Below are 17984 nucleotides of genomic sequence, written 5' to 3'. Positions count from 1 at the left end.
CACACACACACACACACACACACACACACACACACACACACAGAACGTGCAGAGTCTTCGTGCTCACCAAGGCGGTTGGTTTTGTCAGGGGGGTTAGAATTTGCATGGCTGGGCAAATTTTCCTTGTGCTAAACTCTAATCAGCTCCTGTATCTCTCAGACACCTGCCCAGCAAAAAAAAACCTTAATATGCAAAACGCCTTCCCTCCCTCCTCCGCCACCGCTGCAGCTCCTCGGCCAACAGAAGACTTATTCACCTGGCCTCGCTCACTCTTTTCCTCTCGCGTCTGTCTTCTTGCAAATTTTTACATTTATGCATGCAAATGGGGCTGTTCCCCTTAAGCCAACAGTAACTTCCTGGTGCCGGGAGAAGAATGACAGTCTTGTCCGAAAGCGTGTCGGGAAAGTTCAGGAAGACGGGGGCAGAAGACGGCACGTTTAACGAACCCGTCGGACGCTGCGTGGACACACTACCGTTTAAAAGTCTGGGGTCACTTAGAAATGTCTGCATTTTTAAAAGAAGATAATTATTTCACTGAAGATAACACTAAATGAATCAGAAATCCAGTCTAGACATTGTTAATGTGGCAAATGACTATTCTAGCTGGAAATTTTTACTGGAATATCTCCATAGGGGTACAGAGGAACATTTCCAGCAACCATCACTCCTGTGTTCTAATGCTACATTGTGTTAGCTAATGGTGCTGAAAGGCTCATTATGAAAAGCAGTTATGTTAGCACGTGAATAAAAGTGTGAGTTTTCATGGAAAACATGAAATTGTCTGGGTGACCCCAAACTTTTCAGTGTACTTTATGTAGGATTCTCTTCCTGGAGGCTACCATGACTTCAGTTTTACACAAACCTGCCAAAAAAATCGAATTTAATTTGCTTTACAGTGAAACATAGTTGCACTGAAGTCGGACATTTGCTTATGTTTAAAGAAGAAAGTCAAACCTGTACTGTTCAACTTGTGTGATGCTCAAACATAAGGTCTCCATCACATATAAGGACTTATACATTTTTAGCATATTCATAAATTAAAGAAAATGGAGATTTTACTTATTTTTTAAAAAATGGAATTAAAAATACAAGCATCAGCTCTAACTTCTGACTAACAATGTCAGCCTGAATACAAAGACACGGATACTGTATATCGGATGTTTTTGGGAGATCATTTCCTGTTGGGGGTGTCGGGTGATTTGCCATAAAGAGAGCATAATTTGATATGAAAACAGAAAGTCTCTTCTGGAAGGAAAGAAAGTCTGGAATAATAAAACAGAAATGATCAGAACAGACTAAAGGATTAGATTTGAAAGTCGTAGGTTTAATGCTCTGGACCCTTTGGGCATTTTTTGGACTATTTTCATTCACTGTGGGCTCATTTCTACTGCACTCCTCTATGCAAAGAGAGAAAATTCAAAGATGTAATTTGTGCAGAATGTCAAATAACAAAAAATAGGTGATGTTGATTATTTATTGTATTAGAATTGGAAAGAAGCATTATATATAACATTTTTCAGAAGCCCACAGGTGTTACCAACACTGGCGACTCTACATACTGTGGATGTTTTAATGCCGATATTTTTAAATTCTTTGTCTTGTTGCCTGCTGTTTACTTTATCAATACACAGCCTGCAGTTCAGTTAGTCTTAATAATCGCTGAATTTGTTTTTTATTTGACTGTAGGACACAGCTAAGTCAGCGCTGGCTCCACGGTTGTGGCAACGAGCACAGAATTTTTTGTACAAACAGTTGAAATTTGATGATGCATGTCAAATAAAGCAATTTTAGTGAAATAGCACAATTCTAGGTTTAGATTTGGTAAAGTTTTTCAGGTTAGAGTTAAGATTCTTTCTGTTTTTCCAGTTCCAGGCTTTGATAAATGGTGCAATTGATTGATTTTTAGATAAAGATAACATGAATTTAAATCCAACCCTACTGCTTTTGGACGTTTTAAAAGAATCTTGGTTTAGACTCGGCAAACAATAATTCCCGCTCTGATCATGAGCAGCTGAATGGAAGGAATATGCTCTCATTGCTGTGCTCTGATGGGCTTATTGAGACCTCCATATATACAAGTGCCTCCTGCCTGCCAGAGTCTTTCAAAGCCTCCCTTAAGAGAGTTGAAGATGGATGTGGGGAAGTGTGTGCGGTGTGTTTGGGTGCACACAGAGGAGCCCCAGTGGACAAATAACGACAGAGAGAGATAGACGGAAACGCAGGGAAAGAGAGTGAAGCACTTTAAATGTGAGCACTGGCTGAAACTCCCACCGCTCGCAAGGGCACTTCGCTCCTGCACGTCATCTCTCTTTTTCTACCCCTCTCTCCTTTTTTCTCCCCCCTTTTCCACATTCCCCCCTCTGTTCCCTCCCTTCATCGCTTTCTCCTTTGTCTCCAAGCTCTCACCCTCTATCCCCTATCTATCCATCTCCCTCTTCCACCCTCTCCCCCTCTTTCTCTCCCCTTCCTCTCACTAAAACAGTAGGACGCTTAACCTTGATAACAGTGAGATTTTTTCCCCCCCTCAAAGTGACACACACACACACACACACACACACACACACACACACACACACACACACTGGAGAAGTGCTTTGCCAGCATGCCAGGCCGGTCCAAGGGACGGCTGTACCCTTCGAGGTGAACAGGACACTGGGAAATGCAGCAACAACAAAACACTCACACACATACACCAACGGACTCCATCTCTGGAAACAACAACACACACAGACCGACACACACACACACAAATCCAGCTCACTCCAGGTCCTTCTTAACACAAGCCTTTTAAAGGTCTTTTGTCAGCTGACATTGAGAGAGCACTGGCGATCCTGAAACGTTTCACACACACACACACACACACACACACACACACACACACACACACACACAAGAAAGGTGGCAAAAGGAGAAGTGTGAAAAATGAAACGTATTAAAGGTGAAGCTGCCTGCTGAGAATTTATGATCACAACGCACTGGAAGACACACATAAACACCTCAGCGCGGATGATAGGTAAATGAGGACGGGGAAGTAAAAATGTGGTTTTTCAAAAAGCGCAGCCGCCCACACACACTCTCGCACAAACACGGGCGCCGTTGAGAGAGGAAATTAGAGGTGAGGAAGAGGCAAAAAATAAGCACGGCTTCTTCCTCATTACGCTCGAGTTCCTCACAGGTCTTTGAAAAACAAACCGAAAACGTGGAATTTGGAATTTTTCAGATGACACCGTTAAGAAAATGTTGATAAATTCTCCTTCTTCAGAGAAAATACATCTAAAAATCTCAGATATATATGCATATTATAGTGTCGCAGGATGTGAGAGAGACTTGAACTCAGCGCTGGGAACAGTCGGTCAGAGAGGACACAGTGAGACGGTGTCACACTACCCGTCTGCATCACCAGGTATCGGGTGAATTGCTGCTTTTTTTTCCACCCTTTTTCATACATTCGCTCTCAGCTCTTCCTCTCGCTTTTACAACTTCGCCTGCGCCGAGCTGCCAAAACTGTTTACCTCGAAGTCGTTGGCCTTGTTGTAGTGCATGTTGAGGGCTCGGAAGAGCTCGCAGTCGCGGCTGACGCTCAGCTCCTCGACTCCGGTGACGCCGTCGTTTATGGCCTGCCGGGCGAACTTCTCCATCTGGATGTAGTAGAACTCCCTGAAGTTGCTGAACCACTTGATCAGCTGGGAGGTTATGCAGCGGTTAAACTGGAATCAGACACAGAGATGGTGTTTAATGTGGGTGCTTTTATTCTGAAAATCCAAAGACATTTCGAATGCAAACATTATGGAGAGAGCATTGTCATGTTTAAACCCCCTTAAGCTGCTGGATTTAAAGGGAGGAGTGACGGATCCACATCAGGGAGCCACTACAGGAAGAACCAGAAAGAAAAAAGACGAGAGCGAGCGAGAACACAGGTTGTGGAGCGAGGGGAAGATAATAGAGATATTAAGTAAGACAGCAAGCAGGAAGGAGGCGGGTGAGGGAAGAGAAAAGAGAAAGAGTGGGAGAGTGTGTGTGGTTCATCTTCCCCGCTGGGAGCAGACCTCCCCCCTATCATAACCCTGAGAGTGGAGGGAGCGGTGGGAGAGAGGGGGTGAGACCGCAAACACATAATTGACCAGAAAAACGATTAAGTCATCATCTGAAGCGCCCCGGCCCGCAGGGGGCTCAAACATGTACTTAACCCCGTTCACCAATTACACCCCGATTCTCCTCCCCTCGCCGCACCTCCCACGCAGGGAAGAAAGCAAGAAGGAAAAGAGCAAAAGAAGGAAAAAGAAGATGATAAGCGCTGCGGAGAAGACTGTGGCTATCTGATCTGTGCCGCTCGGCTGGATTCAATAGGGCGAGGTAAACCTATTAAGAGCCTCTGCTGGTCCTGGCTCTTTTTTTCTCTCTCTCTTTTTTCTGCCTGGTCTCAGCAGTGAAAACACACTGTCCAAACATCCACACCACCAGATAAGGACGGCTCAGGGTAGCTGCCCAATCTCACAAGTGCTCTCCTGAAAGTTCAAATCAAACTCAGAGTAACACTTTTCCCCCTCACTCGGACTCTTCGAAATGACTCAAAATTGTGGCCTCTGAAAGCTGCCCGACCATCACCCCTCACACACATGAGGCCTTCACTCCTCCCTCCCCTCTGCTCTTTCCGTGGCGCTGGAAGAATGGGGGGACAAAACGCTACTAAACGCTGAGCGGACTGCTCGCTGGGGAGGCAGAGCGGTTTTGACATGGAGATTAGACGCTGGCCATTGTTCGGCAACACAGACGCACACACTCTTCGCGATCTGGGATGGCAGTCCAACACACGCAAGCACATGAAGACGGGGAAAGGGAGTGAGGTAACAGTTGGGGCGAATCAGAGGAGGCGTTTGGCCCAAGGTGGGACTCTGGCTGAAAGGAGTGGGCCGTGCCTTTTCTGGAATGATCAACGGATGACATAATGGCGGAGTGGGGGAAAGAATAAGTCCGCTTGACATTGTTTGGCAGGGGTTTGGGAGGGTGGTGGTGGGGGGAGGAGGGGGTTAGCATGGTGGCTTGTCCTAAAGTGCAGGGTGAGCATAAACGGGGAAAAGAGGGAGGGAGGAGGAGGATGGGTGCAGGTCAGCAGCGCCGTCGGACAATGGCGTTTCGCCGGTGGGGAGGGCGGGGTAGAGGGTCGGAACGTGAGCAGTCAGCAAGCTGGGGTCGTGACATCGGAGTGTCAAACAAACAAACTACTGACACTTACAAATACATCGGCTGCACGGGGCTATTCTTAAACACACACAATGCAGCAGACAGTAGGAGTGTGACAGAGCGCAAACACGCCACTCCACCCAAGTTGTGGCACAAACCTGTCCTCTTGTGAATTTCGGACATTAGCGAATTGATCCGTGCAAGCGTGCGTACTGAGCGTGTGCGGGGCGGGGAGCGCTACATACCGAGATTAAAGTCAGCCAAAGAGTTACCATCGCTCACGCAGGAGACCTTTGGTGTCACTACAGCCGAGTGACGGAGACATTTGTCACTTTGGACAAAGATTACTTTATTATCCTTGACAGCTTGGGGGAAGATGTATTAGGGCAACTTTGCTGTGGCTCAAAATGAAAAAAGATGCACTATTTACTGTAAGCGCATGTAAATACACTAAATTATATTACAGCCGCATTAACTGCAATCAGCGCACTCGGGGATTCAATTTTGGCAAGTCCCCCTACAGCTTCCAGCAGTCGTGGTTCATTAAGTTGCTGGTGGGGGGACAAGAGACCCCTTGATAGCAGCTAAGGACGAGTGTGTTCAGTGTAAAGGGAGGGAATCGGTTCAAAGGAGCACATCACTGCAGCTCCTTAATCAGAGCTGGCAGGGGTCAGCCAGCACAGACATGAGATGCAGTGAGGAAAACGTGTGTACGTGTGTGTGTGTGTGTGTGTGTGTGTGTGTGTGTGTGTTTGTGTGCGCCTGGCTGAGAGGCAGTTGAGAGAGAGAGACAGTGAAAGCATGTTTCTCACACTCACACTCAAGAGCCTGTGAAAGGTCAGCGCTTAGTGCTAACAGCACAAGATAGAAAGTGGCGCACACACACTGACAACACACACAAACATGTTCTGCTCATGCACAGACACATACTTAAGACCAGAATTGGAAAACACTAATGTACGCTTCAGTCTCAACTGTATTAGCCGCTGGGGCCAAAATTATTCAGGTGTTTTGGCTGTCGGTCCCAAACTTCAGCAAATTTATTATGAGTGAAACTGGTTTTGCGGTTTTGGTCGGTGAGAATGTTCAGCTGAAAGGCATTTGGATGAAAAGCCAAACTGTGTCTCTAGCCAACACTTTCTCTGACATAGTGGTCAACAATGGAGGCAGAAAGCACACAGATGACCTCAGAGTGCTAAGCTACATCCAGAACAACCGGAGAGGAGAGCAGAAAGACAGAGAAGCCTGTGCGGGCCTCCCTCTCTTTCTCCCTCTCTCTCTCGTAAGCCCCTTCACAGTCATCAGGGCTTTCCAACGTTTCCTGTTTTCGCAGGAGTGAATTGTGGGAGATAATCTCTGGCTGCCTATTGGCTGACTGCACACAAAAAGCGGCCCTGGAAAGCGGGCTTTTGTTACTGCGGCGACTCAAAATCCAGCCGCTGGCTTTTCTTTCTCCCCGGCCCCGCCGAGGCACACATACCATGCCACACCATCAGCGAAAAAAAAGAAAAGAGAAGGAATGACATATAGAAAAGGGAAAACCCTCCTGACCTCGGCCACTCCACGACACACGATTGGCCCAAATACTGAGGCTCGTAGGCACAGAGAGACAGACAAAAAAAACAAGGTGTGTGTCTGTGTGTGTGTGTCAGGTTGTGGCTGCTTAAAAACGAAAGAAAAATGTATAAATAAATCTACACAGGAAAGACTGCAGTCAATCTGTATCTCTTTACAAAGGCAAGAACTTTCACTGACTTTATTAATTAACTGAATATGTTTATCTAATCTGTTAATTAATCTGCTATAATTACTCACCCTTCATCCGCGATAATAATGAGACGTCTTAAAGCCAGTGGAATGATATTAAAGGCCGTCATTAACATCGACAACAATGGTATTATTATGCATCTGTCAAAACATTTCCAAGACACCAAAAGTCAAGAAAAAAGTCAGTCTTGTAAGTCAATTGTCTTACAAGAAGCTTAATGAAGGGGAACAACAGCTACAGCGTCCCCCAGTTGTTAGGGCAACCCACTTCCCACGTTCATTAGGTCCTCGACAGTCCAGATCTGATTAGTCAAGACCTGATTAGTCTTAAAGACTTTTGTCTAAGGACAGCCACTCGCTTCATGTTAGTTGAATCTAATTAGATAGTCTCATTCCCATACATGTCTGCTAACTTACAGCTTGAGTTCATTGTCCTCCACCAAAAACATAAAACAGTGTCACCCATAATCCCCCTAACTATCTTGACCCTGTTAAAGTTTCTGAAGAGACAGTTCACGACGAGGCCACCTACATGGAGGTGATTATTCAGTGAACCAAACTGGTGAAAACCAATCATACTAGCTGTTGGTGCCAGTTTTCAAGAACAAACATTATGTCAAATCAATAAAATATTGTAATAATGAGGACACTTTTTAATAAACCAATGTTTACAGGTGCCATTTTGCTACGATTTGCACCTTGTTCGATGCTCAGTGAAAGTCCCGAGAGCCGTGGTTGTTGCATTCAAGAGGGGGCAGCTGGGAGAAATGAGAAGCTTTATCTTCTGATTTGAATAAGATGGCCTGGATCTGTCACAATGTTTACCCCTCCGTATGGTCCAAAAGGGGCACACAAAACAACAACAAACTCCATCGACGGCCATTGTGTGGTTGGTCTCATTTTTTCCCCCCTCGGCTTACATATTGTGCTTTGTTTTCCAAAATTTCCTTCATTAAACTCCCAGCGGAGCCAATGCTCATCCTTGCCATGTTCCCTAAACCGGCTCTTCCCCTTCGCCCCTCCCTCCATCCAACCATCCTCCCTACACCTGCTCGTATAACCACTCCTCCGTCTCCAGGCTCCATCCTCCTCTCTGCCCTCTCCACCCCTCCATTACTCATCCCACTCTTTATCTTTAGAATACTCATAGGCTCTCCAGCTCCCTCATGTAAACCCATTCAACTTCCTCTTCTTTCATCTTTTGCATAAAACCATAAGTTAGCGAGAGAAAGGACCTCGTTTGAAGGCAGACAAGTGTACATTGTTCAGCCACAACTGAACCTGGCATATCGCAATTATTAAATCAAACTTCCCCTTTTCAAACCTGGGCGTTGAAATAAATATGAAGGAAGAAATGTGGCAAAAGACAGAACAACTGAGGTGAAAGCTGAAAATACCAAAGCAGACACACTAATATTTGCCTAAATTAGCAAACTGTGTTGTTTTGACTCACCTTGACATCAGAGAAAAACATCTTGAGCATATTGGAGCTCGGGTAGCGGGTGTAGAAAAACATGAGCTTGGCCTTCTTCAGATGATTTGGAGAGAGACCTTCTTGGATCTGAAAGGAGCTGACATTAAGGACGATAACGGTTGTCTGGAAGGGAAAAAAAGCATCTGGTACATGAAGCACACGTATAGCAGGTACACATATTATCACAAAATGATCAGCAGTAAGTTTGGCAAGAAATAATTGTCGGACGATGGCAAATCAAATTTCCTTTCAGGCATGAATGCAAGGCTGCTGGAGGGTGGGGGTGAAGACGGTGCACCAAAGCGAAACCATTTGCTTGCAATTAGCATCGTCCGTATCAGGTGTGAGAGCGTCACGGTAAATAAAGCGCTGGCCAGCACTGCAGCCGATGCTTTTACATAAGGAGGCTCATTTCACAGTCAAAGCAAGCAAACGCCTTTGCCTACACCCCGTGCTAACCTCCACCCGAAAAAAAAGGAAGAAGAAAAAAGGAGACATTTGCATATCACAGACAAAGACAGCAGTTAACGCCAGTGACGGGCAAGAAGGCCTAATGGCTTGGCGGCGACACATGCCAAGCCTGAATATGACTGTCTGATGCTGGCTCTATATCAGTGACAAAACAAGGTCTAGGAGATAGTCCCAAACACTGGCCCAAGCAACATGAAAAACCTCCTCACACTCAACATAGGCCATATTCAAATACATGTCAGAGGCCTTGTCTTCCTAATGGATCGCCTGGATTGAGCCACGGCGAGGATGGAGATGGGCTGGTGGGGGCACCTTGAGGGATAGCATGGTTCCAGCCTTCAATTACATCCCCTCCTCCTCCCTCTGCTCCACCCCTGCCCCCCAGCTTTCTCTGCCGCTGCCAAACCCTTGGAGGAGCAATAGAAGGAGGAGGAGAAGGAGAAGAGGGGCTCGGAGGCTTTGGACTCAGCCAGCGATGGGGAGAATGAAACACATCTGCGCCACCGAACGGCCCAAGCCATTTCCATGGTGAATTAACGGCCGTATAATGCATCTGATAATATCAATCTGGAGGATAAGACATTGAAAAGGGGAGCGGGGAGGGATGGAGGGAGGAGGGGTGCGCACTAAAACCTCGGGCTGTTTCAACAAGGGTTTTCATCAGGCAGGAGCAAGACGGGGATTTAAACTGCGCAGAAGACGCAGCACTAAGTTTTCATGAAGACTGTTTACACTTGAGCGGACAAAATACATTGCCTGACATTATTTATGATGTACAGGGGTGGCGGTGGTCGTTAAAATCAGTCAAGTGTCCAGATGTAGCTGTAACTATAGAGTGGGAAGAAGGCATCAGCTGCTAGATTGGATTGCCCTTGGCCTCGGGGTTACACAGCAAAGCCAGCAAATGCTGAACCACGCTGGGTTGGCTCCTTAAAGACCCCGTCTACTTTGTCTGATTCAGTAAGAGAGAGGGAGAGGGAGAGAGTTGGTTGTATACGCAGCGAGGGTCTTGTGGGGGAAACCCTGGCAGACTGGTGTTACTCTGTCAGGCCTGGCCAAAAGAGCAGCACTTCACTTTCCACACCACACCATCTGCTCCAAGTGGAGGGGATACAATGGATCCTCAGACAGAGCGAGGGAGAGGCAGAGACACAGCAAAAGAGAGCTCTTTTCAATAAGGCAAGTGGGATTGTTTGCTGCGAGAGCTGCGCACTTACACTTAGATTAATTTGTTTTTGCTTTTTCAATTAGGATTAGCATCGCTTTCGCCCCTTATCACTGAATTAAAAATTATTTTTAAGACAAAGATGTCGAGGTTTTACCTCTCCAGCCATAAACACAGTATCACCTCCCTTCAGCCACCAATTAAAAAGCTTCATATTTCCTAATGAGACATTTTCATCTCCAATTCACTCACAGCTTGCAAATGTAATTGTGATGGACTTAGGGGTGGCGTGCAAGGCTATTATTTTGTCATGATGGTGCACTCATACCAGCTGGCCCACTGTTCGCCTGCACATCTGACAAGACATCATCATTCTCACAACACTTCCCCAAAGCCCAAAGTCATGAGAGGAAAATAGCTGCTCCACTTCCTAATTCCAGGTGTAAGGACAAGAAAATTTGGAGTCGGACTGTGAACAAATGAGGAAATTGATAGCGGCCATCTGCTCCACAATGCTGCCGAGAGCTGGTGAACTTGAACACACCTCGCAAAATGTCTGACAAGCTGTCGCCGACTTCTGAAGCTCGGGAAAAAAAAATAGCTACAGGAATATCTAAAATTCCAGATCAATTGAGCACGAATGGAAAAAAAATTACAATCAACATTGTGCTAAAGTGTATCGTGTAAATGCCAACTTTTGTTCCTAAATCTGCAGAATAAATTGTGGAAATGGAAGATAAAAGATGAAACAAACCAACACATGTGGACATGTTGTTCCGTCTATTCTTTCCATTTAGGGGAGTACATCTGCTAATGCCCTGAATTTATAAATGCTACAATGAAAGCCACAGCATCTGGCATATGTGGTTATTGTTTGATTGTTTTCTACTTTCTCTCAGTCTCTGTATGTCTCTCTCTCCCTTTTCTCTTTTCATCCCTCCATCGGGAGCCTGTAGAAGCAAAGGATTATGGATCTCTGGAAAGCGTTCACCCTTGGGTCAGAAGACAAGACAAGGCGAGGTAATGAAGATAAACAGCTCGCTGCAAACACCTGTTAACGTCCGCTTCAAAGAAAAGACAGAGAGGAGGGGGGTTTGCAGGGAGGGAAAACAAAAAAAGAAGTATTTGGCTGCCAAGCAACAGCCGAAGGCCCCCCGGGCTGTTGACAGATCTTTATGAAATGAAAAAAAGAGAAAAGAAACGACAATGATTGTGGGCTTTTTACAAACAGCGATGGATGATAAGAGGAACACAAGAGAAAACACAAGCAATCATAAATATACATCTTTCCCGAGTCCTCAGGCAAACCTTTTGTGACATGCACACACAAAAAGACACACACACACACACTCATGGAAAAGGCTTGGCACTCAGGTGCACACAATAGCAAAAAACAAGGGATCCAAATTGTTAAGTATACATATTCACTCGACTAATATATCCACAACAGGTAGAAAGATGTTGGATTAATTTCTTACGCATGTAATGAATGTTAATGAGTGGAAGACAAAGCTTCCTCAGGACAGCTGGAGCGACACAAATCAAACTTTCATAAGGATTGAGGACTACTTAGGGACTAAGGAGGTATAGGGGAAACAGAGAAGGGACTGAATGTATCTGTTTAAGCTATTAGTCCCGAGTCCCCAGGGGATTCAATTTGAGCCTCCCATAGGGGATAGCCTCTTTATCCGCAGGGCACGATTGGGGCACACTGGGGTTAAACTATAAGGCAGGCTATATAATACCATTGTGTGCCAAGTTTCAGGATGCTATCTCCCTCCTTGCTCTTTCAGCCCATTTTTCTTCCATAAAAAAGAATTGGGGCAGTAAATGTCGTGGGGACTTATCTTCACGAGTAAGTGATATGCGACAAGAAAGCTTTTAAAGCACTTAGGTTTGAAGATGGAGAAAAGGCTGCATGGTGCTGTGAGAAGGAAGAGGTACGAGTGTAAAAATAAATACAACAATACAGTACAATGGAGAGGAGAACAGCAGTGGGAGGAAAAGTGATTCATCAACAATTTCTCAGTTTCTTAGGCTACTTTCAAACGGACTCAAAAAGATTTGATTTTTAACTCTTTATGGCTCAGATGCAGCGTTTCACACCTGTCTCTACGGGGAATTACCACCTGAAATCAGATTTTCTGAGCATACACAGGCGAAGCTGGTCTGAGCTGGTCTGTGCAGCATTAGAACATCAGTATAGACGTCATACACATTTATCATTATTGCCTTTCAAGCCCATCAGAACACACACACACAACCCACCTCGGGATTTTTTGTTTTTTTTAAAGGATACATTGCTGCCTGAGTAGGGCGAGATGTCAGCCATGTCCTGGAGATCACTGCACTCAGACTTGATGAGGGACAGGGAGAGTCCCTCGGCTGTGCTGCCGGGGTGTGCTGGTGAACAAGAGCGATGGTGATGCCCCAGGTGGTGTCCTGATGCCATCTTGGTCCTCAGGCTGGTGGTCTCCCTGGACAGGTCCATGGAGTCTGGTGAGGATCGGTCCTTGCCTGGGTAACCACCTGTGGGCGCTCCAAGTGGACTTTGGAAAGGGTAGCCTATGAGAGGCAGGGAAAGGGGTGTCTAAAGGATGGGGGGCTGAAGCCCATAGAGGCAGAGAGCGAGGAGGGGTGAAGGGCGGGGTGGTGGTGACCACCGTGGGCGCCCACAGCTGAGGACTGGTGGTGGTGCTCGCTGGGCGTCTTCCTCACTACTAACGGCAGTGCCTCGGTTGGTCGTTGGTGGTGCCGGGGATCCCGGGCATGCTGGCAAAGGAGTCTAGTGGATTGGGAATGATGACATCACCGAAGCACTGCAGCCTCTGGTTTGCGGTGTGGAAGTTGGGGGTTGTCTCCATTGACAGTGGCTGTAAATCTTTCAGGAGGTATGGAAAGTGGAGGGAAGGCCTGCTGAGTGTAGGGCGTGGAGGCTTGGCAAACACCTTCACCACTGTGTCACCACCTGGGTCATGGCTGAATTGAGTTCCTGCTTCAGCGTTTCTGCCAGCTGTTTTACGCTTCAGCATGCATGGAGGAGCCTGGACCGCCCTGTCCTTTGCTTCGGCCAAGACCCTCTCTTCTTGGCTTCTCTCCGTCGGCCAGCAGGGGCCTGCTTCCTGAAGCAGTGGCCCGCGCCCTGTCTAGGAAATGGCCTGGGTCCAGGTCAGACATTTCATTGTCAGAGCGCAAGTCATCTCCTCCCGGTCGTCGCCTCTGTGTCAGACCTGGCTGGGCTGTCCTCTGACATGTTTCCTATGTCATTGTGGAGGTCATTGTGTTCCGAATCATCGGTCGAATCATAGATCTGAAAGAACTTCTCCTGCCAGCTGCCGTAACTGTTTCTGCATGTCCTCCAGCTGCAGCTTCAGTTGTCGTCGCTCCTCCTGCTTCTGCTCCTTTCTCTGGCACACCAGCTGGGTGAAGCTCTGCTGCTGCTGCTGAGGCAGACGCTGTTTTCGCTTGTTCTCTCTACTGCTGCTGCTGCACACCTCGCCTCCCCGTGGGCTGCTGGGGGCCTGCTGCTGAGACTGAGGAGGTGCACAGTCCAGCTCCATCTCACGCTCTCCATCCATCTCATGGTCACGCTCATGACGAGAAGCAGCAGGTACCACCACGCTAGGCGAGTGGCTCATGCCACGTATAATGTTCTCCACACGGGCTCGCTTGGCACGCAGGTGTTCATCATTGAGACGTTCGATGTCGAAGGTGGCCAGGCCAGGAGGACGGCCAAATGGTGACAAACACTCTTGAGGGGTGCTGTCCTGGGAGGAGTTACTGCAGGCGTCCTCCTGGGGAGCATCTGAACTGGCATTGGAGAGCCCTGAAACCAGGGAAGCCTGACTCCCCCCTGTCCCCTCTTTCTCCCCTCTCGAGACCTCCTCCACTTTTAGCAATGTTATTCTTGAGAAGCTGAGAGATAATGGTGGTGCCAGGGAAGGGCATCATGGTGTCCTCGTATGAGTTGGCCCTCTTCAGAAGCTTTCGGAGTACATTGGACTTGGACTCACTATCACTGGCTGATTACAACGCCAGGCCCACCATGTGGCTGCACTACAGAGCACTCCATGGAGTCGGTGTCTGATCCGTGGTGAGAATGGGAGCTCAGAGAGTTCATGGCACTGAAAATGGCTGCTTTGGCGCGAGCAATGTTATCAGTGGTTGCTGCTGTGGCTGCTGCTGTGGAGGAGGCTGTGCTGCCCACGGTCCTCTTAACACCAATGTCCACACGTCTTCGCTTGGTCTGTCTGTTCAGGAGGGAGTCGCTGTCATGGTCCGGCATCACGGGCTGCTGCTATTGGGCCATATCCCACAAACCCAGTCCTCTAGGATCAAAGCCTCCGAGTACCTGTGGAGGGGAAAAAAAAAAAAAAAAAAAAATCACAGATGCATGACTCACCAAAGTGGAAATATTTTCAGGACCTTACTCAATCACTCTTTCCGGCACCATTTCAATATCAAAACTAAATCTACATCAGAGAGAAAAGCTTGAAAGTTTTTGAGCCAAATCTTTCAGCCTCTATAGAACTGTGTTAGGTGATATTAAACTGAAGGTTTGTATCTAAAGCCAGCCGCTCATCGCTCCTCGTATGTTCCTACAAGGACAGTGGCATCCATGATTACATTTATGCAGTAAGGAACAGTGACAGAGGGGTAAAGGAAACAGACGAGATGGGGTCAGAATTAGGCCTTGGCTCGACATTCCAGGGCAAAGTCCTACATTTTATCCTGTCCCCTGTTACATGCCGCGCGACACTGAACCAGTTCCCACGGAACACAAAGCTGCATAAAATTATGATAATTACTTAAGTACTTGTCCTCATTTCCATGATTGTGCAGCGTGAGCCAACATAGGAGCCAGGAGCTCACAACATCAAATAGAAAGAAATAGGGTTAAGATTATCTAAATGTTGTATTTTTGTTTTTAAAATTGCAAAACACGGGGAGGCGATGCGCATTTTACATGTCATTACAGACCCTTTACTAAATCTGGTTCAGTCAGTGAGCTTCGTCAAACTAACAACATATTTTGAAATATTTTAAAACCATGTTTACACATTGTGTAATTTGGAAAACACAAGTCCTGTGCTCACATTAATCAATATGGCCATCATACCTTACTCAGTGGGGAGGGTGACACAAAAAAGAAACACAAAATAGGCCTATTGATTTTGGTGCCAGCGTGAGCTCACTTCTGTGTTTTTTGTTTGTCTTTTCATCTGGCAAGGGCAGTTAATTCTGCTCAAATGAATAGGTCGCAAGGGTCAACTCTGGCAAGGAGCAACTTAAAGCGCTCTTACAAAAACCCTAATGCCCCTCTGAAAGCAAAACGTTTAGTCAGTACAGGGCTGCATCAGTAATGCTATGTAAGCAGCAGTGGCAGTGTCTCAGTCGGAGCCATGCATCTCAAACGTAGAGATATTTATCAGAAACTATTTTACGTCTATGTCTCCATGTGAAAAAATGTAATATTTAAGAGTTTTCTAAATTTACAAATGTCAGCGTTTTAGTGTTTTCTTCACAGCATAAAAGTGGCAGAAACAGTGCGACAAATGACATTTTCTCTTTTACACTCTTCAGAAAAACCCCAACCCTTACTACAACCCAGAGTATCTCTGTCAAAAATAGCAAAATATAAGAAACAGAAATACAATCCAGACTTTACTTAATATTAACAGGTTGGAAATACATTTAAATGTGATTCAAGTGCACTTTTAGATAAATGTAGAACAAAGCAATATGGACAATTTTAATCACACAAATATCTCGTGACAGTATCTCATCTAAGTTTAGGTTTATTTTGATATTCGAAGACAAAAATAAAGTTAACCCCTGTGAGATTTAACAACATTCTCCCGAACTGATTATTTGCTTGCTTGATCCAAAGGAAACCGTGTCGTCTTTGCATTCTCGCTGCATGTGAAAAGCCTTTTTTAAAGACTTGTCACTGAGCCTCACACATTCACACATAGATGGACACACACAACGTCACTGCTGGCTTTGTTACACACTGCATTGTGATGCACCACACCAGTGACACGCATCGCTTATTTGTGCTAAAAAAAAAAACTGTACTTTGATAAAACTGCAAAAATCCAGATTTCTTGGAAAAACAGCTGCAAGATTTGGGTTGAATGTTTTCTCTAAATTACAAAAAAAAAGCCTTCCTGTTGAAGGAACAGCAGTCTTTTCAAATAAAAGCACTTTGATAAATTACTTTGGCTCAAGCCTTGATATCCAGCAGTTCAGACAAGAAGTGATGCATCTACAAGGGAGAGAAAAAAACTTGCCTCAGGATCTTAACAATGAGCTTGAAATAGTCACCAGCACCTGTCTTTTCCGACGGCGCACCTGTCCTCTACTGCTCATGCGCACTCTCACTTTCTCTCTCTCTCTCTCTCATAAAAAAGCAATTTCAACCATCAAATACACATAAAGACATCCATTGCAACTTTCACGCTCCGTTTTACTTGAATGGGAACCTTGTATTCTTATTTAAACCCTGAGCTGGACCTTTAAACCTCTCAGCTGACAAGAAAAAGTTTTAGAAAATTAGTGCGTAAAAGTGTCATTTGGCCAAAATGAGCGCAACTTTTAGAAGTTTGACTGAAACTCCAACAGCACTGGGTCGACAACTGACGAGTTTCTTTGCGTATTTGAACAGAGTAAGATATCAAAGTTCTGAAAGCAGACCGGCAGCGCTTCTTTTCTCACATCTGTCCTGAAGTGCAGCCGCAGATGAGAGACACCAAATGTGGGAAGCAGAAGCTCCGAAACGCTTCGTAACTTACTTTACGGTGATTTTATGTTAATAAAAAGCATTAAAATGAGATTTTAACCCACGGGACAAAGGCAATGCGAGGTCGGAGCTCTCCACAAGCGCACAGGAGATCCGAACACAAATGGATCCAAGTTTATGGATGAAATCGACTCACGTCAAACATCCCGGAGTGAGAGAAAAAGACACGCAGAAAAAAGTCAAACACGCTTCTCAAACTTACTCCGCAAAGTTGCAAATCAACTTGATCTGCGCCTTGATGAGGAAGGCTGGGCTACCAAATCATCCTCGCCAAAAAAACACAACACACACACACACACACACACTCCGCACACACACACACACGGGCTGCTCACGCAACTCTCACAGCAGACCGAGATGATGGGAACGAAATGGGAGACAAATAGGAGTCGTATCGAAATGATTAGCCGTTGATTAGCAGAATAAATTCGTCCTTTAATGATGTTTGGTTGTTTATTTTTACCCACTAAAAACCGCCCACCGTGCGCAGGCGAAAAGGCAGAGCGAGAACAAGAGAGGGAGGTATCCGAGGACAAGGTTACTTACCCTTTAGATGAAGAGGGGGACAACCTGAACTCCTACGGATGAAACAAAAAAAGAAGAAGAGAATCTACGCAGGGCGCCGCAGGATTCGCTGGGATGTAACAAATTTCTCACAGAAGCTGGAATAAAGTCGGCGACGCGAGCGAAAGGAACAAAACGGGGGAATATAGAAGATGAAAAGAGCTCCTGCGCGTCGGTCTCTCCCTCTATCCTCTGCTGTGACTACAAGAGTGAGAGACATAGAGAGAGTGCGAGAGGGAGAGAGAGAGAGAGAGAGAGAAAGGGAGAGAGAGAGACTGTGCGTCTGTGCGTCTCCGAGGCGCGCAGTACTGGATGCAGAGGACTGGATGCTGCTGGAGCGCTCCTCCGCCACTAAGATTCACTTTAAGACGCGGCTGAAGGAAACAGGAAGACGTGCGCGTCACGAGCGGCGTGATGTAACCGTCGCAACCTACCAATAAGAAGCGTCCGTCCGGGCCGGAGAACAACGCACTGAACTTGACCAGAGAATGGGACTTGAGCATGCGAGCAAAGAGAGAGAGAGAGAGAGGAGAGAAAAAAAGGAAATACCTACTCTTACT

At 46.2% G+C, this 17984-nt stretch overlaps 1 protein-coding gene across 1 annotated transcript in view; it reads right to left on the bottom strand.

Annotated features, from left to right (window-relative positions):
* LOC110951776 (prospero homeobox 1a) overlaps positions 1 to 17759 on the bottom strand; it is a 32430-nt gene extending 14671 nt beyond the window's left edge. Inside the window, 14 exon segments of the mRNA XM_051960965.1 lie at positions 3513 to 3707; positions 8402 to 8509; positions 12358 to 12635; positions 12638 to 12800; positions 12803 to 12910; positions 12912 to 12983; positions 12986 to 13023; positions 13026 to 13077; positions 13080 to 13271; positions 13273 to 13386; positions 13388 to 13939; positions 13941 to 14060; positions 14092 to 14409; positions 17407 to 17759. Coding sequence (XP_051816925.1) covers positions 3513 to 3707; positions 8402 to 8509; positions 12358 to 12635; positions 12638 to 12800; positions 12803 to 12910; positions 12912 to 12983; positions 12986 to 13023; positions 13026 to 13077; positions 13080 to 13271; positions 13273 to 13386; positions 13388 to 13939; positions 13941 to 14060; positions 14092 to 14343 — 2244 coding nt within the window. The 5' untranslated portion in view covers positions 14344 to 14409; positions 17407 to 17759.
* Positions 17760 to 17984: the final 225 nt, after the last annotated feature.

Source organism: Acanthochromis polyacanthus, chromosome 16 (genome assembly GCF_021347895.1).
Source record: "Acanthochromis polyacanthus isolate Apoly-LR-REF ecotype Palm Island chromosome 16, KAUST_Apoly_ChrSc, whole genome shotgun sequence".
In the NCBI taxonomy this organism is placed as follows: Eukaryota; Metazoa; Chordata; class Actinopteri; family Pomacentridae; genus Acanthochromis; species Acanthochromis polyacanthus.
This window is presented reverse-complemented; position numbering and strand designations above follow the sequence as displayed.